At 40.0% G+C, this 25,990-nt stretch overlaps 1 protein-coding gene across 2 annotated transcripts in view; it reads right to left on the reverse strand.

Annotated features, from left to right (window-relative positions):
• Positions 1–25,990, reverse strand: part of ZFPM2 (zinc finger protein, FOG family member 2) — a 309,210-nt gene that overhangs the window by 3,714 nt on the left and 279,506 nt on the right. For both annotated transcript variants that reach the window (XM_054059887.1, XM_054059886.1), the window contains 2 exons: positions 9,880–10,086; positions 2,958–3,182 (listed from right to left, as the gene is read on the reverse strand). In XM_054059887.1, coding sequence (XP_053915862.1) covers positions 2,958–3,182; positions 9,880–10,086 — 432 coding nt within the window. The remainder of the gene's footprint in view (positions 1–2,957; positions 3,183–9,879; positions 10,087–25,990) is intronic.

Genomic DNA, 25,990 nt, shown 5'->3' on the forward strand with positions numbered 1-25,990 from the left:
TGAAGGGAACAAGGGAAAGGATAAAAATAGACTGGACTTATTCTAAATGAAAAGATCTTAGGAATTGCAGTTTTAACTAAGGGTGACATAATGTTCCCCATACACAATCACTGGTAATTTCAAATGCACAGAAAGCACACAGAGGCCCAAGGTAATGATGTGGCTTGAGGTACATCACTCAAACTCAAAGTGCTTGATACCCACAGACAGAGCAGAAGTAGCATTTTTAGTATTATTGATGCACATCTCTTCACATGCATGAGTTGGCTGTAGTATGGGAACAGGATACAGGTCTATCCTCATCAGAAAGGACTGATGTATTGCATTCATTGTGAAGGGAGAAGGACAAGTAAGACATGGCTTCACCAACATTTTATCTTCCATATATAATGGCTGTAGGCAACTACTGATATAACACATCACCTTTTCCTCATGAGATCACTATAGTATTTTCTATCAAGAGCAGTACACTCAAAGCCATCTTACAATCACTGCTGAAATAAACAAAACCCCCTGTTTCATAGTATTTTGAAACTGAAAATTCTTTAAAAAGAGAAAAGACCAAATTTATGTGCTGCAACAACACAGATTCTGATTTGCTGTTAAGATTATAAAACCTAAAAAAAAGTTGGTAGGGAAGATATTTGGAATCAAACAAATATTTGTTCTGCCTACACAGGCACACACACATATACACCATGTCCTGGTCAGGTAAACTAGGTTTGCTGTACTTGGATGCTATAAAGCTGTAAGAATATTGTGGCTCAGTCTGTGGGAAGTCATTCAGTTGTACAGAGTTTCTCACTTCTCCTCTAGCATCAGTGACTCCCGAAGTTGTGAGTGACATTTGAATTTGAACCACTCTTGGCCTCAGAGGCCAGAAGGGAGCCGAGGAGACACACAGCACTTGAATCAGTGCTTGTCCCTATCAGGCACTTTTCCACCAGGAGACCATATGAAGCTTTAGCTCCCCCACTGCCAAGAGATGGTGTTTCATGTGCTTCCACATCATTCAATATAGTCACAGTGGAGAGTCTCTACGGACTTTGCATTTCAGTCGTGGTTCCATGCTTCAGTGCTGTAAGTCTGCTGCAGCCCCCAGTGGGAACAGTAACGGAAGTTTAAGCAAACATAGCCTTAGCTTACAAGGCATTTGGAAAAGGAACATTTCATTCCTACTGCAGAAGCTGTTATAACTTGTGATAATCTGTATAGAAAAATAAAGATTGACAGGATCTGAAAGACAGCAAGAATGATTGAACTGACTGGTTTATAACTAAAGAGAGGGGGGAAGGCCTGACTTTTAGCCTCTGATCTAAGAAATAACTGAATTTTCTTACTGGAAATTCAGCAGGTTCTCAGACCTATGTCTTTGAAGGAATACAGATGCTTATCTCTACATTGCGAGAAAGCACAGTCACTCACACCTCATGGCTGAAAACCCTCTCGACACTTAAGCCAATGGTATGTCACTAAATGCAAAGAGCTGAAGCAACCCTTTTACACAGTGGCTAAGATTTCAGAATTTTTCTCTACGTGGGGAGAAATGGGTTTGTTATCTTCCAAGAGTACCTGGTTTTAATTACTAGTCTGTAAGACATGCTGGGCTGCGTTCACCTGCTCTTGTTGAAGCTGTTCCTACTGTTCTGCCGGTTCACTGAACAGTGAAATATATGCTAGGCAAGAGACAGAGAATGGCAATAGCCTGATATTCAAAGTTAAGATCTGGAAGCACAAAAAAAAAATCTGACCTCTAAATGAATGGCTATGTGTAGTCCATGTTGTCTACATAAGGAAGTTTCTCAGCGCTTTTCTAGTCCTGTTCTGGGACGTATCAAACTACTCCAAGACAACATGATACCTTCCAGCCTTGGAATAGCTGCCCAAGCATCAGAGGAACAGTTTTCACTTCACCAAGCCCACAGAGTAGACTACCACTCGTCCAGGAGTTTTTATACTGCAGCCAAATAAAGCTTTCTTCTGTGAAACAAGTACACATTCGTATGCTCTATACTCCATCCATTTAACTGGAGGATCAGGACCTCCTGTAAGGCTCTTGCGTCTTTCCAGACACAGCTCTGTAGACCAGACAGCCAACACACCCACAATCCATGACACTGCAGCCTTTCTTATTTGTAGCTTTTCTTTGTTACTGAAAATTCCAGTGCAGAATGTTCTGCAAACTCATAAATTACGTTACCAGCCCTAATTCAAAACAAATTCAAACAGCAGACTCAAAGGACCTTCAGGGAGGGAGATAAGATTACTGACGAGTTCCAGATTTTTAATCTCACAAATTTTGTAATCCCAGTTTCCACTTATCTAGTACTATCATTTTAACAACATGGACAAAGAAAATACTATCCCTATGTTATAAGGAGGGAAAATAATATTGTTATGGAACAAGAAGGTTTTATGAAATAAGTGTCCTGGGAAAAGCACATAGAGTTCTGGACCCTGGCCCTTAAAGCTTCCTGCCTAAGAAGCTTACTCTAAGACCCCAAGATTTTATTTCAGAAGGAATTGCTCTCTGGTGACGTGTACTTCTCCAGTAAGCATCAAAACAAGGCAGGTAGAGATTGTAGTCTAGTAGACTCAAGTTTGGTGAATGTGGTATCCTGAAGTAACTGATGGAATGAGAGACCAAGCAGCAGCAGTTTAACTGCGTCTGGATGCCTGAGCATACCTTCACCAGTAAAGAAATGTCACCTATATGCATGTATACACAGATTAAGGAAGAGGCAGCATTCAAATAAGGATCAATAGATAAGAGAAATGATGCTGGTTGTCTGGGAAGAGGTGCTTGGTGTAGAAAACATGTCAGAAACTACTGACTTTTAGTATCTACACTGAGTGCTTACATAGATTTGGAGAGACATCAATCCACCAAATGTCTGTAGTGAATAATTCTTCAGAAAGCTAAATCTAGAAGATACAGGAAAATACATGGTACTTACCACTGTGAGAATTAAGGTGCATTTCCAGAGCTCTTGCATTAGAAAAACTTTTGGTGCACTGCGGAAAGGGGCAGACACTGGATATCTGCTGAGCACTATCTTCATTCTCCTCTGACAGATGAGGACCCTCTCTTTGCCTCCCACTGCAGTAGTACATGAGATGGGCTTGCAGGTTCCGCTCACTTCGATACCAAATGCCACAGGATTTGCAAGGGAATATGTCCTCTACAAGAAAATATAACCAGATGCAGGTTAGCCACAGTGCACTCAGTGCCAACCAATTAACACAGCTGGATTAATTCCTCTCATTGCCCCCTTAAACAAATATTTATTTAATAAAATACTGAAACAGAGCCATGGGTTTACTAAAATGTCTCTTGCAGGTGAAAGACTAAGCATGGGAAACAGTTGTTTCTTTCAAAAGGAGATTTATAAAATACTTAATTTAAAAAAACAGGTAGAAGTTGTTGGCATATAATTTTTTAAAATAATGAAATTAAATGAATTGTTTGTTGTGAATATACAGTAGTAATACAAGAATTAAGCTGTGTTTCTAATACATCACTACATAATAGGTGACATCTATCACCTGTGCTTTTTCTTCTGTGTGCAGAGGTCTTTCCAACATTGGATCTTGGAATTTTTGGGTGTTAATTCCAGATCATTCTGAAGAATGTATATTTTTGGAATGCTTATGCAGTTATTGCTGTAAAGTCCTGTTGCCCTGATATACAGAAGGCCAGACTAGATTACGTTTCCTTAAGATCCTAGAGTGTTGAATGTAACACTGTACTAAGCAGCATGTTTACTTCCTGGGTTCCCGTGTCATTAATACTAGAAGTTAACATTTCTAACCTATTTTTGTCCTGTTGTTTTTGGTAAATTGTTACTGTTCCAATTTTCATTATGCAAAAAAGGATACTTGCTAAGAATAATGCAATTTTTCATTGTCCTCTACCCTGAAGTGTCAGCATCCTTTTTGCGGGGAAGACATTGCAGAGGTTGCACAGAGCGAGTAGATATTTTGATGACATACTGAAGGCTACACACTTCACTCAAGTAAAGATTAATAATGCATACTATGTATGTACATAGAGCAGACAGATATTCAGTTGTTCACATCTGCAGAAGGATACCTACACAGTACATGTTTTGTGTCCATCTCAGAAGGACAAAAGACCTGTTTGATCTTTATGAAAGCTGAACGTAGAATCATAGAATAGTTTTGGGTTGCAAAGGATGTTACAGATCATCTCGTTCCAAACCCCCTGCCAGAGGCAGGGACACCTCCCACTAGATCAGGCTGCCCAAGGCCCCATCCAACCTGGCCTTGAACGCCTCCAGGGATGGGCCATCCACTACTTCCCTTGGCAAACTGTTCCAGTGTCTCACTACTCTCATGGTGAAGAAATTCCTCCTAATGTCTAGTCTAAATCTGCCCCTCTCCAGTTTATATCCATTCCCCCTGGTCCTATCACCACAAGCCTTTGTGAATAGTCCCTTTCCAGCTTTCTTGTAGCCCCTGCAGGTACTGGAAGGTCACTATAAGATCTCCTCTGAGCCTTCTCTTCTCCAGGCTGAACAGGCCCAACTCTCTCAGACTGTCCTCGTAGGGAAGGTGCTCCAGCCTTCCAATCCTCTTTGTATCCCTCCTCTGGACCTGTTCCAACAGCTCCATATCCTTCTTAAGTTGAAGATTCCAGAACTGGACACAGTATTCCACATGAGGTCTCACAAGAGAGGAACAGAGGGGCAGAATCACTTCCCTCGACCTGCTGGCCACACTTCTTTTGATGCAGCCCAGGATATGGTTGACCTTCTGGGCTGTGAGTGCACATTGCCGGCTCATGTCGAGCTATTGCTGGCTCATGTTGAGCTTGTAATGCTATTTCTTGTAATGCTATTACTAAGAAATAAGAGATGACAGCCCTTTAGAGTATGTACACACTAGTAAATCCAAAGTGATGGAGACTAGACTAGACTACTGGAACTTCTTGTTCATATTGCTAAAACATGGGAATGGGTCCTTCCACACCTTTGGCTTAAGTCAACTAACACCTTCCACATTCTTGCATACAGTTTAGGAGTTACCACAAGCCTAGGATCACTCCCTGCAATTGTTTTGGACACCTCTCACTTGTTTTTAAAACTAAGAGAGGATAACATTATGCTCCTAGACTGTGCCAGCTGACCACAGGATCAGAAAAAGGGCAATTAGAATCAACTGCAAAATGCATCTTGGGCAACATCAAAAATCCCACTGACTTTAGTATGTGAAAACACGCTAGTGATTGTAATTAACTTAGTCTTGAAGAATGGCTGGCTGCTCTGAAAATACGACATGTGTAGCTGATGATATAATTCATTATCATTCATGACAACTTATATTTAATTTCAAATATTGATGTGCACAGGACAACTGCTCTGTTCCAGTTCCTCTGTGTAAGCAAAGCTGAAGACTCCAACCCATTGAAATGGATGAGTCTTTTATTTGTTAAATATCTACAAATGCACTCAAAATTTACATTGCTTAGTTTCCTTGCCTGACTGCATTGCTTGTGCTTGTCTATTTTTCTGCCCATGAATTTGCATATTTTCACTACTACTTACTATTTTTTCCCTTTGTCACTGAATAACTGTACATGAATTTAAGACACAAGCATTCTGTCCAGAAGTTGGTATTCCACTATACCACACTGTTAAAACATTACTGATAGAGCTTCCATCATTTGAAATGTCCACCTCATAAAAATGACATCTAGCATTTGGTTTTGGCTCCAAATGGTCGAAAAAAAGTAGAACCATTGAGGTTTTCAGAATAGAAAGTCCAAAAGAAGTAATAGGAAATGTTGATATGGGGAACATGTCTTACTTGAATTACTTTTACTCATTTCACCACAGAATTGAACTTTCTGATTATCTTAATGAATTTGACTTCCAGCCATCTTTATTTCCTAGAGGCTAGATGGCCTGGACAGTCTGTAGCTCCAGTTATGCACTATGAATACGTGACTCTCATTACGTGCCATGCAGAGGAAACAGATTTGAGGAGTTCTGCATGGTGGGAAGATGGAATTCCAGGGAGAACAATGCATAAGGATGGGATCTGAAACTATTATTCCCCTCAAGTGATGCAAAATACTCAATAATCTTAAAGGTATTTTCCAATCATAGTGACTCTATGAATCTATGATTTTATGAAAATAAATAAAGGCAACTTTAAGTTAATGTTTTAGCTATTTAAAAACAAAATATTTCAATTTATTTCAAATTACCGTGTCCAAATGTTTCAGTAGATAATTCAGGAAATGAAATATTCAAGTGCAAGCTGAATGAGCTAAAAGTGATATTCTGGTTTTGATTTTTTCAAATACAAAATCATAGAACCATAGTTTCAGGAAATAGATTGGTTTGGAAGAAACTTTAAAAGGTCATCTAGTCCAATCCCCCTGCAGAGAGCTGGGACATCTTCGATAGATCAGATGTTAGAAAACGTTAAAAAATTCCCACTCTACAACATTTAATTTTTCTAGAAACTCATTTTTTTCAGAGATCTAGCAAAGGAATGGTTAAGAGGTGTCTTACTACAAATCTAGAGATGTACACTACTGGACTCACCTTTGGCTTGAGACTTTACTGAAGAAACTGAATTTCAGCAACTCAACAATGAAATGTGAAAATAGCCCTGTCTAGTCAGAGACAGAGTCAGAACGGGGGCAGAAATTTCTGGCCAGTGTGGCTGGAGTTAAGAGTACTGAGGTCACGGAGTTGCTGCTAAGCCCATATAGCAAGACCTGATGAACCATAAACTTAGACTCCTCTTATCAGCAGAAGTAGCAATGATCAGTGCAGCTTTCCAGGACTCTGCAAAAGGCAGTGCTGGCAGCAAAGGTGTTTCCAGAAAACTGCTGTGGTAGAAATCTGACTACTTTGCCAAAGCCCAGAGTTGGCCTTCTGTTGATTTGCCCAAAAGTACATCCTTAGTTGAAGTAAGCTGTGAATGGATCATCGCCCTTCAGGCTAGGTAACTCTGTCCTTGGTGGCTCCCTTGCAGCTGTTGGCTGCACGTTGGTTTGCCTTAACTGTGGTAACCTGGTGGTCCATTTCAGAGGGTTCTGACACCTTTTGAAAAAGTCTTGTGCTAACTGCTCGTTCTGTGAACAGGTGTGTGAGCTTATAGCAGCCCCACTGCTAGGGCAAAAATAAATGTGCTTAGCTAAAGGTTGCTGCCAAGCCACTCTTTAGAAGCGAAGACTTGGACATTTGAGGTCTATCTTTTAAAACAGACTAACAACAAATACGTAAGAACCCCAACAACAACAACAAAACAAAAGCAAACAAACAAAACCAGGAAAAGACAGAATGAAAGAAAGATGTTACCACGTGTATTTTAACTAGTCCTGTCTGTAGAGCTCAAAGACAATGTGACTGTTCAAGACAGAGTGTCCTTTGGCATAAGCCTAATTATGTGTCTGCATGAGCATTGACACTGCAAATATTGTGTTCAGTAGTTTACTGTATCTAACTACAATATTTAAAAATCATGGGAAGCACGGGCAAATGCACCAACATGGGGTCTAAATGGACAGGCTTACAAAGTGCTGAGAGTTAAGGATGTGCAATAGAGTCTAAGTGATGACTGGGGAGGATCATGGTAACAGCTAAAATATCTGAAAAGGACTTAGAGAGGAGGATGGGACCTGATGAGATGAGGAGGTTGGGACCTGATGAGATGCATCTCAGAGTCCTGAGGGAATGGTCAGATGTGGTTGCCAAGCCACTCTCCATGATATTTGAGAAGTCACAGCAATCAGAAATCCCTGGTGACTGGAAGAACGTTGTGCTGATTATTAAAAAGAGTAGAAAAGACCACCCTGAGAACTACTGACCTGTCTGCCTCACCTCTGTGCCTGGATCATGGAACAGATCTTCCTAGAAGCTATGCTAAAGCACATGAGGACATGGAAGTGATTAATGGCAGCCAGCATGACTTCACCAGGGGCAAGTACTGTCTGACCAACTTGGTGGCTTTCTATAATGGGGTAATCACATCAGTGGATATGGGTAAATCAACTGATGTGATCTATCTAGAGTTCTGTAAAGCCTTTGACATGGTCCCCCACAACATCCTTCTCTCTAAATTGGAGAGATATGGATTTGATGGGTGGACGGTACAGCGGATAAGAAACTGGTTGGATGGTCATATTCAAAGAGTAGTGGTCAATGGCTCAAAGTCCAAATGGAGATCCGTGATGAGTGGTGTCCCTCAGGGGTCCGTACTGGGACTGGTGCTGTTTAATATTTTTATCAATGATATTGACAGTGAGATTAAGTGCACCCTCAGCAAGTTTGCAGATGACACCAAGCTGAGTGGTGTAGTTGCCACACTGGAAGAACGGGATGTCATCCAGAGGGACCTGGACAGACTGGAGAAGTGGGCCTCTGAGAACCTGATGAGGTTCAACAAGGCCAAGTGTAAGGTCTTGCACTTGGGTAGGGGCAATCCCCATTTTCAGTAAACGACGGAAGATGACGTGATTGAGAGCTGCCCTGCAGAGAAGGATTTGGGTGTGCGGGTCGTTAAGAAACTTGACGTGAGCCGGCAATGTGCACTTGCAGCCCTGAAAGTCAACCATATCCTGGGCTGCATCAAAAGAAGCGTGGCCAGCAGGTCAAGGGAAGCGATTCTGCCCCTCTATTCCTCTCTTGTGAGACCTCATCTGGAATCCTGTGTCCAGTTCTGGAATCTTCAACTTAAGAAGGATATGGAGCTATTGGAATGAGTCCAGAGGAGGGATGATCAGAGGGCTGGAGCACCCTCCCTACGAGGACAGGCTGAGAGAGTTGCACTTGTTCAGTCTGAAGAAGAAAAGGCTCAGAGGAGATCTTATAGCGAGCTTCCAGTACCTGAAAGGGCTGACAGGAAAGCTGGAGAGAGACTATTCATAAAGGCTTGTGATGATAGGACGGGGGGAATGGGTATAAACTGGAGATGGGCAGATTTAGTCTAGATATTAGGAAGAATTTCTTCACCATGAGAGTGGAGAGACACTGGCACAGGTTGCCCAGGGAAGCTGTGGATGCCCCATCCCTGGAGGTGTTCAAGGCCAGGTTGGATGGGGCCTTGGGCAGCCTGATCTAGTGGGAGGTGTCCCTGCCTATGGGAGGGGGGTTGGAACGAGATGATCTTTAACGTCCCTTGCAACCCTAACTATTCTATGATTCTATGAGGACCTAGGGCTGTATAAAGATAAAAAGCAGTAATAAGGAAAAGCTAAAGAAATGAAATTTAATTCAAGCTGAATTTTCCCAATTCAGGAACTGACATTACATGTACTCATGTCCACGCACTCCAAGGACAGCACTTAACTGCATGCTGCATTTTGTTCATGATGGGGTCTATTGATATCCAGAGAATGTAAATAGATATTTGGGTAGCCACAGTGAATGGAGATACTACAATAAATCAGGGCTGCTGTAAAGCATGATCTCTGCTGAATTTTGAAACAACCACTGAAGAGATGTGTTTTTTCTTTCTGTGGAGTATCATGAATTATTACCAGAAGCTGCAGCCATGAGCAACAAGCTTACTTGAGCAGCAGAGGCTGGACTCTAAGAGCTAACAGTCCTATCTTATCTACTCTTCTAACAGTTTTTGATCCTAATCGCCTCTCAGAGCAATCACAGAACCTCCACAGGAGGGCAGGTCAGGAAGTCTGGGTGAAGCTCTTACAGAGCCCAGACACCAGACCACTCTTTTTCCTCCTTTTATGTCTGCGAGTTCATCTGAGATGATGGGGGAACAAAAGCAAGCCGTGTGGTTTCTGTGGTCTTGAATTCACTATCGCTGTATTAGCTATTCATACGTTCCTTAAAGTACCGCTGTTTTAAAAAGCACCAGGGAATAGTACTCATCACTTACTGTTCACAATAGCCGTCGGCAAAATAGATGCCATTGCAGCTTGTTGAGGGAGCAGTTGTATTGAGTCCAGCAGGCGTGCAGGATACATCCCTTCTGTGAGAGTCATCTGACTAGCAGCTTGCAGCCTTGAGTCAAAATCTACAACAAAGGCAATCAGCTCTTCACCCTCTGAGATGGCCTTGGTTGTGGTACACCAAAGCTGCCCTCCTACAGGAAACACAACGGCAGAAAAATTTAATTGATGATATCAGATTCCAGAACTAAAAACATTGGTGCCATATCTTCACACTCTTTTTTAAAATTTTGATGATTTGTTCAAGGTAAAGAGGCAAATAATTTTCACTTTTACTGCCTTACATGTATCAACACACGATTTTTCAGTGCATAACAGTTTCAGAGTACTTTTCCTAATTATTTACAGCATGCATATTAATTTTATTTTTTCATTTTGTTTCCTAATGAAAATTAGGATGTAGGTGAAAATACTTTATATGGCACTTTTCGGATCATTACTTTTCACCAAACTTCCTGTGTATTTTTTCATAACTCCAAGTTTGTTTTATTTTGAACAACAAATCATAGCACAATAAAACCAAACAGCTGCAAAACAGAAATGAGATTTCCTCTTATGGGCGTTCTTCCCCTCTGTTATGTTTGCCACCCTCTTTTTCTAAAAAATCTTCCCTTATGTAATATTATTCGTAACATGACTGCTTTATCTCTGCTTACACTGACTGAACTTCCTGAAGAGAAGATATGCCAAAGATCTGTTTCATAAAGGCTTATTCAAATAAAGGTTTGTTTAAAAGGGGGGGAGAGGTGGAAGAATTTTCATCAAACAGTAAGATACACTATAGCTCTGTGCTGCAAATGTCACGTGTAGTGCATTAAAAAGAAAATTAACTATGCGAGTACATCTACTAATGTATTTGAATGTGATAGTGAATGCTCATTTATTTAACATGTTTAGACAGGCAAAGCACTTATATTGTGTTATCTACACTCTCAGGCCTAGATACATATCCAATACAGTTATGCCTGAAATAACGTTGCATACTTTATATGTTATAAAGCTTTTTTTTCCTCAGGTTTTGTATATATAGAAAAAGCTATATGTTGTATTCATTAGGCAAGCAAAAACTGTACTCGTTTTGATAAGTAATATTGCTGTGTTTATCTTTCGGCATAACTGCCTTTTCAACTGCACTTCATTTTTTTCCCCTCAAAGAGATTATAGTTTTAAAACAACTTGTTGCAAAAATCTGGTAGAGGAGATAACAACAGTGTATGATATGCCACAGCTAAATGGAAGAATTAGGACATTGTCTTAGAGAAATCTTGGACAATTAATTAAACCAGTCTATTAGCTTTCAAAGATGAGCAAACAAACCAGCATCAGTGACAATGTGTTTCAGTAGAAAAATAAAGCTAAGCTTCCCGACCTCAAAGTGGTGTAAAAGTTTCAAAGCAGAAAAGTATCTTTGTATTCACCCTTTGGTAATACAGTGGTTGAAGGCGGCCCCGAAGTTTAAAAACAATTTACCGTGATTGGATCAAAGCATACTAAGGTTTACTACCCATCAAAATGACAGCATCAAATGGTGCAGATCTGACTAATTTCCTCTAAAGAATAAGAAGATGAGATGTGACGATACTACCATAAATGTCTACAAATGCAGAATCCTAATGCCCAATTAGGAATTCAAACACTTGAAAAGTACAGTCCGACTTAATACCTGACGTAAGTCAGCAATAAACATACAGAAGCCTTCAGAGTTAAACTGGTATAAAACCTGTCCAAAAGAGAACTAGGCTAAATTCCTAAAGCATACTTAATTAATCTCATAGATAAAAATACGTGATATACATACTGCAATTTGAGAACCTGAAACTGGGCACTCTCACTGCAAACACCACATAGTACATCTTCTGTGGGGAACTGGGTTTCTATTATTAACAGGCACTTCTACTTTATTTATATACAGAAGGTATAATAATCAACCGACATGGTTTAGTATATTTTAATACAGAGTAAGAGCTCTTCCTAGATGGTATTATTCACTGGATTTCTTAAAAAAATATAAAATGAATCGCCATAGAAGAGCCAACTGACTTCCTCTATCCCAGCAAACATCTGACGTGCTCTACCCTTGGGGGTGGGGGGAAAAAGTGTAGCTGATTACTGGGTCTCCAGCTGCAATCAGTCTGGATCAGCTAGAAGGCTGACTCAGTCTCCGGGTGTTAGAGCTCCTTAGGGTGTTGACTCACGTTCAGCAGGAGATTAAACGCCGACAACTGACGTGGGCAGTGACCTGGGTGTCTGTTCCACCCAGCTCCTGGAGGCTGTCACACCTACGGCAGGCACAGACGAGTGGGATGTGTGACAGCTTTGGAAGAAGAGCAGTCTCTAGGTTGGCTTATTAAAGGAAACTAGAAATACAGAAGTTTAATCTGCTCCTGGATTTGAATACAAACCTTCAGCCCAGAACAATTTAGATCCAAGAATGATACTGTTATTTTGTTTTCTTTCATCCCACTCTACAGAAAATGAGGCATTTAAGTGATGATGACATATACATCCATGTTTTCATGAGTACATGATATTGCATTAAGTCAAATCCCCAGATGAACTCTGAAATAATGTATTCTCCCAGCTACTGGAAATGAAGAATGCCACCTCTGCAACAAGTCACCCACAGGGACAGGACACAGAACATCTCCTTCCTATCCCCTTCTATGCTTGCTTGCACAGGGTACGGCAATAGCTGCTGGTTTTAAACATGTAAATGACTTTATTTCCCTTAATGCAGTGAATGACAACATACTAGCCTTCATGCATAGCAGGAAAACAGTGGAAGATGTCTTCTTGACTTTTCTACTGCACAGTCAGGGAAATAGCCTGCAGAAAACCTGGCAGAGACTGTTTTCTCTACAAGTCTAGTTCTTACTCTGTGAAACTTAAAAAAATCTTTTGAGCCTTCAACATATTGTTTTTTTATCTATCATTAAATCAAAGAAATTTATGTGACATAGAACAAATACATGTCAAGCAGAAGAACAGAATAAAAATATCAGTAAACACTACATATTTAATGGAACTCTTTTTCTAGCTCACGTTGCAAAGAATTAGAAATGCTCATGTAATCATCAAAAGTTGGGAAAGTTAAAGAATATCATGTTGTCCAAACTAGAGCAAAAAATTACATTCCATTTGCATTGGCACAAGTTCTTTATCAAATAACATCAGGCACTGAAGCAGCTATCTGATACCTTCAGAGTTTCCGAAAAATGGAAAGGTTATTTCAGGATTCTCTGCTTTGTCTGCATCTTTCACTGCAAGTATTTCTGCAGCTTGAACCCCCCTCCCCCCAATAACCTTAAATTACCAAAAAAAAATCAAAAAACAACAAAACAACTTTCTATGCAAAGGAAAAAGTAAGGTCCCAATGTCCCTGAAAAACTGTGGACTTACTGTTCTTTGTAATGTTTATGATCAAGATTCTTGTGCAAACAGATCTGGTTCCTAACAGGAAGCTTATAAATCATACTCATAATTGCTGTCAAAACTGCACTGGAGTGTACTGCAAGTTTCGATAATAAAGAATAGAGTCACAGTTCAAACTTGATTACATTTTGGAAATTCATGCTGCTCTTAGAAGAATCAGTGGTCTTAAATATCTTCTTCTCCTGCCAAATTTTTCACTTGCACTTTTTATTATTTATGAAATCAGTGTCTGCACAATGTCATGCAGACCTCTGCTGATAAACTCTAATTAAGATTAAGACAAGCCTTTTGGAAAGGATCCCATCATTAGCAAACATGATAAATACGAAAATACTCCCTACTTGTCAACCAGGAGCAATTCAGTAACCTAACAGTATTATCTGTTGCTAGGCTACAGAACTGACAAAGCTTCAATTATATTGTATGGCCATACCTATAGAATACTGTATAAGCAAAATGTATCTAATATAAAAGCATTTAACTTCATCCATGCTATCTGTAATTCATGGCTTCTTTCAATGGCAGAAATCAGGTTAATAATTACATAGCATGCTGGAAAAATCTTAGTGATGTGTCATGTTTGCACATTTTTTTCTAATTTATCTCTATGATTGATAGACATTTGCTTTGTAAAAGTAATAAAATGCAAGCAACGGGATGCTGTAAACCACAAGCGCAACTACGTCTGGGCTCATCAAGATATGGAACCACACTTAGTATAAAAAATATATAGTAAATTGAACCAATTAAATCATATTTAGATGCAGTAATGCTCTATCTACTGTATTGAGAATAAGGAGTACTGCAGTGATAGATACGCATGCTAATACAAAACTTTATTTTATGTAGGATAGACATCTAAAATATGAGATAAACTTGCTTTTTTTTAGAAAAAACAGTTGTTCATTTTTCCTTTCTACTTTTGGATTTTTTTTTAAAGTGACCTCTATTATCCTGTTTGGAATCAGTAAACTGCTTCAAAGATTTGACTAACATGATGGTCCTTCACCTGTTTCGATTCTCAGAACTCTAGAATACTATCATGGATGGCAGAGACCCCAGCACAGTGGACCTTCTAAGGACTGTTGCTTTTTTTTTTTTTCCTGCAGCTAATTTTGTGCATATTTAAGGAGTCATCCCTTGGGGTCTGTGGATCATAGTCTGAAAAAAAAAATATATTTAAGGACAGACTCCTCTATTAACTTCACTGGGAGAAAAAAAACTTCAAAATGGATGGAATCATAAAGCTGCTTGATTCATTCCATTGCTTTTAAGAAAAGTTACTTTAGAAAGCAAATATCTACAAGCAACATCTCCACTGAGTCCAGCTGCTTCATGGAAGGAAGTGCAGCTTTTTATTTCACAGATGAAGGAGCATGACAACAATATAAACATACTGTCAAAGGCAATCCCAGTTTTCCTGTCTTAAGTACTGGTCAGTTTTCTCTGCTGAACAATTTGAGTCTAGTTTTTTGACCCAGAAATGGCATACACCTTTCATAGAAGTTTAGGAAATTAATGGCAATTTCCATTAAAACAAATTTTCAGTGCCAGCTAATTCAAAAGTACTACTTTCATGGAGTAAAATTTGTCCTTACTGTGTTTAATTGTGTTGCTGCAACAACATAATAGCCCATTTCCTGTACACACATCTTTCTGCAAAAAGGGTCAAAAGACTATCAAAATTTATATAAACAACAGACTGTTACTCTTAGGGACTTCCAGGCACTCTCAACTGAATTAAACCTTCCTCTCCCAATGAAATATTCCAATTCGTAAAAAAAAAAATGTTGCTTTTTAGTAACAGTAATGGAGGCTGGAGTTAATTTATTATCTTCCCTCCTTTGTTCTGCAGGTTAAGCATTTAAGGAGAATTTGCACATCACAGTAGGATAGGATCTTCATATTTGGGTTCCTCCTGCTTCTCACCCATGGGGTTGTGACGACTCAGCATAATGAATGCCATTTCAGTGCAGCACAAGTTACTGGGCAGATCTCTAATTTTTGACGTGAACAAAGTACATATATCTATATGTAGACACATTGTTTAATGAAAAATTATAATTAATTCAAATCCAATACTGTTGAAATTTTTGACAGTAGAGTGGTACAAGGAACAGAACTTATAAATTATGTGTGCCCCTTCTTTGAAAAATGCTTTAGAGGTTTCTTTGTGCATTGGCAAATACAGTAGGAATATGAGGTATTGTGTGGATCCTCCTGCACAGCACCTGATAAAAGAATAAAGAGCTGTGACATATTCTTAAAACAATAGAGGAATTAAAGAGAAACAATGGGCCAGCTGCTTCATTAATACAATCAAAAGAGAGCCCAGCACAGAGGAGTCCAGATAATTAAGCACTACTCTTTTAGACCTTTTTTCTATAATAAAATTGCTAAAAAATTATTAACTACTTCATAGTTGTTACATAGATCTATGTACTTGTTTATTTAGGTTGATTAATGCCTTTTCAGTATTCTACAACATGCCAACTCATGGTTCATACAAGTTTTTGAATAAAATAATGTAAGAATAAGTGATACAGATCTATGGTATATACAGCAATAAATCAAAAGCATTTTGTGAACAGTCGTTCCAGTTACTAAATAATTCTTCGCATTTTTCACATGTGTACACAAAATGTATACTTTGCACAGCATTTTTGCCATTCATGTATTTTAATGCTGCAGTTCCAACAATCTCTCTGTGAATTGTCTCAAAAATCACCCTAGCAAATTCATGTTTCTCAAATTCTTGCAAAAAATAGCTTTAGTGGTACATTAAGATTAATGAGATGATTTCCTAGCATCTTCTATCATTTTTCCTTGTTTACTCATCAGAGGATATTGCCAAAAGATACTTGACCTTTAATTTTACCTAAAGTGTTGCATATTATAAGCCTGCATTGTACTGACTGCAAAAAATATAAAATCTATTATACCCTATAAAACTAGACCAATACAGTGGACAAACCAGTTCAGTTGCAACTTTTACTATTACCTTTTTGTTCAGCATAAAATATGGAGCCTTTTTCATTTTTAATTCACTGAACAAACTGCAAAATAAGGGAATATTTTTCAGAACAAAACAACAGAAGAATACTCAGCTTAAAGGCATTAGCCAAATTGAAGAAGGCAGCTTTAAAATCCCTGCGTTTTGAGATATAAAATGTCTGGCCAGAAACAGGGAAGGAAAATACTCCTTCAGAACATAGCTCTTACTCCTGCACCTGAGTCAACTGAAGCTTTGGGCCTGGCTTCAGCTTAGTCATTGCCGAGAGCTGAGAGTGTTTATACCTGGACAGGCGATTTTATAGTTAAAACTGTCAGGCATTATATAGCTGATGAAGAGAAAAATATTAAAGGAACTTGCCAATCCTAGGGGAGTGACCTCCCAAACCTGGCATCTCTGTGTCAGTGCAGAAGAAGGTCTCTCCCTTGCTGCAGTACGACTATTCCCAACATCATAATCAGTATTGCAGTAGCTCTTGAATTAATACTGGGAAAAGCTGAATCAGTTGAACCCCAAATTAAGCATGCTGTTTCCGAAGAGGAAAGAGTATCACAAACACTTAGATTTCACCTCTTGTTTTTCCACTGTCGTCTGCCTGCTTTTCATTAGTTTGAAGATTTCTATTTGTTTCATCCAATTAAATGTCTGGGTGTAACACTTAACAGTTCCATTAGGTAAAGAGGCAAAATAGATTAATGCTCAGAAAATATTCACAGGAAAATAATGTGGTAATTTTATTTGCCATTTTCCCCCCTGATAGAGCTGTCACAGCTTATTTACCACAGGGGGAGACAGTTAAACCCATATCCTTAGAAGTTCTATGCATTTAAGAGGCTTATATATCTCTTCTGGGACCCTCGTTCAAATCCTGGGCTAATCAGAGTGAATACATATCTTTCTATTAGATGGCTCTAAAAAGTCTTAGGTGATATCAGTTCCTTGTGGACGACAGTCCACAGCGTAAAACTATTAAATGTTTGGCACAAATGGCAATACTTATGGAATGAAGCTGGAAACTGTAATATCCTCCCACATCACAAGAAGTTAAGTCCGCTGCTCAGAGGTTGAAATTAAAGCCTGCCACAAATGCTAAACCTGTTATATTTCCTTAATTCAGCATAAACTCAAACAAGGAAGTCAAAGGAGTTGTCAGAAGTTTAGCAATTTCTTCCTTTTTTTTTTCCTTTTCTTTCCAAATTCCTCTATTTTGAATTGAGTGCTAGGCCATTTTTACATTTGAATTGGGTCTCACTTGAGTGTTATTTCAGAATTTATTAATCCTTCAGCAAGGAAATGATAAAGAGCTTGAAAAAAATGATAAACCCTTGCTGACATTACCCGTGTTACACTCCCATCACCACTGCAAAGTTGCTCGGACCAATTGTCACAGCAAACTCATCTGCTCTTCTACATTTTACAGCAACAATGAATGGGCACTCTCCAAAGAGATTCTCAGGAGGCATTTCCAGGTGATCCTCGCTCTTTCCCCGGCTTTTGTGGATGCACTAGGTTTCAGAGAGAGAGAAAATGGACCACTGAAATCAACTCCTCTGAAGCAGGGCATTGGATATACACATTCCAATAATCCCTGCTTCCCTGACAGCACAGCTGTAAGGTGACCTTTTTGTAGTCTTACAAACACAATCATGCCTGTGGATTGTCTTTTCAGAGTTATTTTGTGAGGCTGGAGTGTATGAAAAAGGAGGTGATTAAATGAGACAATAGACATGCTTTAATGGCACCTCTTTCTTACAGAGAAAGCAGAGTACACTACATCTTATCAATGGATTTTCTGCTGCCTTCCACCTGCTACTGTAGGGCTCGTTTCTTGCCCCTGGGCAAATTCAGGGTGAAAGGCAAAGGTACCCGAGCAGGAGGAAGGGTTATATGGAAGGAGATGGATTGATAGGAAGTATTTGTAAATGAAATAAACATACTAAATAGAAGGACATATGGGGAAGTTATTGAATGGCACAACCAAAGTAAGAAATAAATAAAGAGGCTAAGAGACTTGGTTCATTATTCAGTAAAGGGGCCACTCCAGAAGAAGCTCATGGCTGTGTGTGAAACAAAAACCACCTTTTATAATGCACAGAAACTGGAGCATTAAGTGATATGCGCTGTAACCCCGAGAAAACAGTTGCTGTTGTTGCTAGCAATCTTGGACCTTTCTTCACTTTAACGTTCAGCTCACGGGCTCAAGTTCAGGAACTAGTTTACTTAGTCTATAACAACCATCGAAGCGAAGTAGCACCTCTTGATTAAAAACAAACCTTACTCCCACTTAAGCCGTTAGAACATTTTTACACTGGCTACAATGGAAACAAGACTGTGACAAATTAGTGGCCCTCTTACTAAACAACCAGCTAAGTAAAATGCATGAAAAGTTGACTTGCACATTTAATATGTTCTAAAACGTAAATGTCATAAAATCTACAATAGGCATCTAATCCAGTCTTTTCTATTTAAAAAGTAAACAATTTAAAAACCCAGCCACAGACATCCGCAAAACACACATCAAACCCCCAGATTTCCTCCAGAAGTGTTAAAAACCCCCAGGTATTACAGTTCTGCTTTTTGAAGCAGATGTTAGAAGTAAAAAGGACTAAAAACTCGTGACAAGCAAAAGCATTTCCACCTCCCAAGCTATACACAATGTCCAAAGTAAACAAGTGTAAACCACTGCCAGTCTACCCATTAAATCATCTAATAGGAGACTGTTAACAGCAGAAAGCAAATCCTGTAATGCTAAAAACAAGACTGAGCTACCTCTGGTTGCAACTGAAATAAAAAAAGATTATGAATGAGCAAATAGTTAAGACTCTTGCTGTACACCCTAACATGGATTAGCAATTAAAGAGGATTCAGTACTTGATGATTTCTTCCAAAACAGGCTTAATGAGAAATAGCAGTTTACTGAGCATCATACAGGTGCACAGGAGCTGCCATTCTGCCTGCCTGGTCAGCATGATTTCTAAATGGCCAGGAAAGAAGTGACTGTATACCCAAAGGCAAGCTGTCAAAATTCAGGCTGCAGCTGATAAACTGATTACAAAGCTGCTTAAGACTTTGCTTGTAAACAAAAGCATTTATCAACTAATAATTTGCAATAAACTGATGTAACTCCCAGCTGAGCCCCAAACTGTAATTGTCTTTACCATCTGCCTATTAAAATACCATTCTTCATCACCGAGCAGGAGCAGAAGGGAGAGAATCTTCACCAACTACATAACTTGCATGTTTATAATAATCTGTGAGCATTTCCCACGTTTATTATGATTTCCAGGTTTTGAATACTTCATTTTCCCTTTTTGAGAGGCAAAGAGGTGCTGTAAAGTGGCAGAAAAGAAATTAATAAATACTGCCTGGTGCAAGAAAAAAATTATGTAAGTTCATCATACTCTGCTGTTTCTTAATTTTTTTCCTCTTTTTGCTGCTCCATAGGAATATCATGACGGAAGCCCCCTCAAGCACAACTTTGCAGATTAAACTCTCAATTTCTTTTCAAGGTGTCAGTTTTCATTACCTTTCTTTCTTATGCATTCACTTCTTACATCTGCTTCAATGGGGAGCCAGTTAAAGCATGATAGCTCCCCAGGGGAGAGTCTGCCAGGGTCTGAGGGATTCTGCAGATCCCGTGGACCTCTACACAGTCACCTTTGAGAGCATTTTGCCAATCTCCTTCACAGGCTTCCTGAAAATTAAGTGAACGGATATGCTTTTATTTTCTAACTATTGACAGCTTTAGTTCTGAGCAAGGTGGTAGAGTTTAGACAAAGTTAAAAGTTAACTGATGCAGATGCATCAAAGCCATACACCCTAAAGGAAGAACTACTTTGTTAAACTCTAAATCTTCAAGTATGAGGGGGAGAAAACAGAGGAATCGATACTTCGCAGGGAAGAGCAGCCCCTCAGGATGTGTCTGCATTAAAAACTGAATTTAGCAGAGAATTACAAAATGATATAGTGTGATGCACTCGACCAAATATTTCTGCAATCTGCACTCTCAGCCACACACTGTTCTAAATGCAAGGTTATGACCAGAGACCTACAATTAGTTTACCTCTTCAGAAATATCTGTACGAAAAGCACAGACACTTTAAATGCAACTTGATTTCTCATTGACTTCTCAGATTCACACTAAAATGTTCTATTTAGCTTAAGTGAGGCTTTTCACCCGTACAGTAAACACTTCAGGTCATCACTGGGTGGAAAATGGGGATCTAAGAGAAAAAGAAGAAGGTTCCTCCTGTTAATTGATTGTTGACCTGTTAATTGTATTGAAATGCAAGAAATTAAAGGATGACCCTCTCACCCAGCTCACAGAAGCAGTCTCATTTCCGATGGTGATAATCTTTCTCTACCTCACAGCGCCTTTGTCTGACCCTTTGTTACCAGCTGCCTGCAGCACACCACCCCAGATCCAAGAATTAAAGAAAGAAATCAAACCTCAAGACAGCTTGGGACCTATAGACTTAATTGTTTAAGATACATTCCACTCAAGACAATTATGCTTATAAACTAAAGGAATTTTACATCTATAGAACTGCACATGCTCATGAGTATGGTGATTGACCCAGGTCTGTTTGCATCCACAGTACTGGGACAGGATCCAAACGGGTGAAACAGAGGGAAAAGTGAACAGCAGCGTCCATGGATACAGAAAACACACATACGAAAATATAATTTTTTTTGATGTTGTAAGGAAAAGGTTTTCTTAAACATTTAAAACATGGTGATGAAAAGCATCTTTCAAACCTCTGTAGTTAAAACTCATCGTATAAATTATTTAAGAAGTGCTAACTTTAAAGGGTGAGACCCTTAGCATGATAATGCTGAGTTATGGTATAAAGTTAGAAGATTCAGTTTTAAAGACTTATGTTACAACTAAAAAACAAACAAAAAAAAATCAGAAGACTGGAAGAGATTAAGAAAGGACTTGTAATTTCTAGTATTATATGAAAGGCAATGGCAAAGGAACTCCCCATTGGAATATTACTTGTAATATCCCAAACTTTGTATTGTATGTCTCAGGTTTCTTAAGAACTTGTTTGTTTGTTTTAATGCAATGAAAATGCATCTGAACATATGACTGACACAGCAGAGATGTTTGACGAGAAATTAGGTCATATTTAATACCAGAGGAAGACTTTCAAAAGGTACCCTCATGCTAGGTTTGCACCTATGATACGTGAATTTAAGTGAACAGTCCAAGCAATCTCTAAATAATTAGATTTGCTAACTAATGAGTCAATTTTCTGCCACTTTCAGCGTTTTCTTTGCGGAGAGTCAAGCCGGACGCGGGACTCGGGGCGGGCGCGCCGCCAGCAGAGGGCGCCGCCTCCCGCCGCCAGCAGAGGGCGCTGCCTCCCGCCGCCAGCAGAGGGCGCTGCCGCCCCGGGGTCGGGCGGGACCCGCCTGTTATCGGTTCCATTTGACACGACAGCACTGGGAGGGGTCGGGAAGTTCGATTAAAGCCTTTCCACGCGCGCCTCTGCTTTCCCGACAGTCGCTCCGTGCTTGTCCTGCCGTGGGCGCCGGGGGATGCTCCGCATCGCGGGGACCGAAATGAACAGCAGGAATGGTGCGCGAGACAAACGATGTGTTCCAAAATGTTATCAGCTCATTGATGACACCGAGCTGAGCGGTGCAGGGATGGGATGTCATCCAGAGGGACCTGGACAAGCTGGAGAAGTGGGTCTGTGTGAACCTCTCGAGGTTCAACAAAGCTGAGTGCAAATTCCTGCACCTGGATCGGGGCAATCCCCGTTTCAGTACAAGATGGGGGATGATGTGATTGATTGAGAGCAGCCCTGCAAAGAAGGACTTGGGGTGCTGGTTGATGAGGAGCTCGGCATGAGCCGGCAGTGTGCGCTCACAGCCCAGAAGGCCAAACATCCTGGGCTTCATCAATGAAGTGTGGCCAGCAGGTCAAGGGAGGAGATTCTGCCCCTATATTCCTCTCTTGTTCCCCTCTTATTCCTCTCTTCATCTGGAGTATTGTGTCCAGTTCTGGAATCCTCAACATAAGAAGGATATGGAACTGTTGGAACGGGTCCAGAGGAGGGGTACAAAGATGATCAGAGGGCTGGAGCACCTCCCATATGAGGACAGGCTGAGAGAGTTGGGCCTGTTCAGCCTGAAAAGGCTCAGAGGAGATCTTATAGCGACCTTCCAGTACATGAAGGGGCCACAAGAAAGCTGGGGGGGAACTGTTCACAAAGGCTTGTAGGACTAGGGACAATGGGTATAAACTGGAGAGGGACAGATTTAGACTAGACATAAGGAGGAATTTCTTCACCATGAGAGTGGTGAGACACTGGCACAGGTTACCCAGGGGCGCTGTGGCTGCCCCATCCCTGGAGGTGTTCAAGGCCAGGTTGGACGGGGCTTTGGGCAGCCTGATCTAGTGGGACGTGTCCCTGCCCATGGCAGGGGGGCTTGGAACTGAGTGATCTGTAAGGTCCCTTCAACTCAAACTATTCAATGAGTCTATGATTCTGTGATTCATTTAAGAAGAACTTTAGGGAATATTTATTTCTCCAGACACCTCTAGCCAGTCCCATCCCCCCCCCAGCCTGTTTGATCCACTACAGTTAGACAGAAACTTTAAGAAAAATGAAACCAGGCTGGTTTTGAGCACAGCCATATCGTGACCACGTAGGTATTAGCCTCTTGGTATTAGCCTCTTGTGTACCCACCGCCCCCCTCCTCTGGCCTGTATCCCCAAATCCACAGCCCAAGTGCTCCTTGCACCAGAGGGCAAAGACACTGCACGGCTACCATTCTCCACCCCTGCCAATCAGAAGATGTTCATCAAAATTGCCTTTGCTTACCTACAACCAACCAGCATGTATTTCTGCTTAAATCATTCTACTGTGAAACTGGATAGGGAAAAGACACAGCTAAGACTGGAAATTATCCAGCATCAGCCACTTCATAATATTTCTGTTGCTGAGCAAAACCAGCATTCCAGGGTGCGTGACTCCCACTGGAACACATGGGAATTGTGACGTTTAAAGTTTGTGGAAACCTTTGAACACTTATCTCTGTCTCATAAGAGTAATGAAGAAATTTGATGTCAAGTATGCAGTGATCCCAGAAGAACTGTCTGGCTTTTGGAGGATCAGGGATTACACACTGAGGTGAAATTCTCTTCGCCCCACAGTGCTGGCATGAACCCCTGTCTCCCAGCTGGCCCCTTCTTAGAACTGAAAAAAATCTTAAGAGGAGTGGTATGAAGGTATTCCAAGTAAAGAAGTCACAAAAAGATTAAACAAAAAGTTCTATTAAATGTTTGGGATGCTCCTGGGAATAGAAGATTTTTACGAAGCAGCAATTACCTATCAAGCCTCCCAGTCTGCTTGGAAATCTGCCCTGCTGTGAAGGCTGTTCTCATTATCATTCCCTCTTTACACTTCACTGACCAGTCCTACTGGATACTAAAAATTATCTACTACTTCTCTTCCTTTTAAACCAGGACAAAGTATAATGAACAACTCGGAATCTCTCTGGGGTATGGAAACTGAATGCAATCTGGCACCACGGAAAAATGCAGTTCATCACTGCCTAACCTACGCATAACTCAGACCAAAACACAGTCGCTTGAACACTAGCCTGTTAACAAGCAGTGAACCTCACAGTATCCTCAACCTGCTGGAGATGTTTTACTGTCTCATATCTTTTTGTTCTGCTAAAAGCTAGCACTCACGTGAACAACCATCTGCGTGTGCAACTCAGAAGGACTAAAATGCTCCATTACTCTTTCTCCTAGCATGTGCCTTCTTGGTCCTGAGAAGATGATCCTGTACTAGCCTATCTCAAAAAATATGTCCTCACACTTCTTTATTAAGACACCGGAAAAATCAATGCTCTCTATGCCCTGGAAGTGGAAACGGGATTTAGTGTCTATCTTCATAATGGAAAATATTGCCCATGTGTAGAAGAGTCAGTTTAGACCTATTTCCCCAGTCCTGGGAGATACTGCTTGACGTAAGGGCATAAAATGCCTTTCAGTATAGGTTCTTATTATATGTTTAAGTCTTTTTAGCTAGGGGGTTCTCATTTGGTATCTTCTTCCTGATTAATTCTCTTTTCTCATTTTCTTTCCTCTCTGCTTTCAGCCCTGTACTCCACTCCACATTCTCAGTTTTCATTAAATAGAAAATGATAAAATATTAACTGATTATTGTTAATCTATATGCCAGTCAGGTAACACGTAGACTGTAGCATATGTATACATGTGCAAATATCTGACTTACTGGCCATTACAAGAACTTTCTCAAGTCTTCACTGTCATCAGTCTGCTGGGATGATATCCAGCTAAACAGATAGTTATTTTTAAGGTTGAAGTTTGTTGCAAGGGTACTGGATGCAGTTGGTCTGGATACACTGCTGAATGGCATTACCAGAGATGTGCAAAGTATGTATGAGATACTGTGTCTTGCGTCCTTCAGTTATCAGTTCAGGGAAGTTCTACACAAGTCATCTCTCTGAATCTGAATTAACATTTTATCTCATTGCTCATTTACCTATGCATAGTTTTGTTAGCTGAATTAAACCACAGACAGCTGAAGAGCAAATAAAGCTTGATAAATGGAAGTAGCAAGCTGTAGTTGTAACTTTTTTTTTAAAAAAAAAATTATTTGGCTGTTTTGAGAGGTCATTCAAGACTATTCAGCTTCTTGACCTGAAGTCCCCCATGTATAATTGCATGTCTTTTAAATGTTAGCTCAGGTATCTAATCTATCTATAATAGATACATCCAGTTCTCTGGAAATGGAAGTGTGCCAAAGTAAGATGATATTTGAGTAGGAATTTATAGAAAAAAGCTGGCAATAGCAGAAGGAAGTCCTAGCATGAGCAACCTTTTGAGAAATGCCTAAGTCATTGCAGAAGATACAAATATAAAATGGACTAACAAACATTTTTTGGGGGGGAAAGCAAATACAGCATTTTGAGGGGAAAACAAAAGAGACTAGAAAAGACAAATATGAAGGATTTTACAGGTAAGAATGAGAGGCTTAAATATACTATGTGATGATAAAAGGATCAAGTGAGGATTTAAGAGGGCACAGCTGGTCATATTTTAAGCAAGCTAACTTCTCAATAACTTGCAGAAGCTAGGAAGGTTCGAGGAGAATTTCAGGCAGCAGTCACTGGGCGAAAATGGAGAAAGCTACTCCTGATCTTTCTCTGACTTCTGATGTGCTCTCATTTGCTTCTCTGGGAGTATTTCAAATGGGTCCTCTGGTGTACATACTTGCACCTGCAGAGCAGCTCTCTACCCTTCTGCTATAGGCAATGGCAAAGAGCCATTCTGAGCTGGCTCTCAGAGCAGATTTGTAAAAGTTAATTAATATAAGGGATATGAAAGCTATTACCTGAAAAAAAAAAAACCAAGTGGCTTTCTGATTCTTTCATTGCTAATTACTATTCATAATTAAATATCCTTGGTTTATTCAGGACACCCTCAGATAGGTTCCTGCCCCAAGCAGTTTGACATGGAAAGGTCAGATTGCAAACCCCTTATTTATAATAACAAGTGCTTAATCTGAAAGTAGCCATCAACTATTTGCATGAATAACACCAGT

The sequence above is a fragment of the Cuculus canorus genome, chromosome 2 (genome assembly GCF_017976375.1).
Source record: "Cuculus canorus isolate bCucCan1 chromosome 2, bCucCan1.pri, whole genome shotgun sequence".
NCBI lineage: Eukaryota > Metazoa > Chordata > Aves > Cuculiformes > Cuculidae > Cuculus > Cuculus canorus.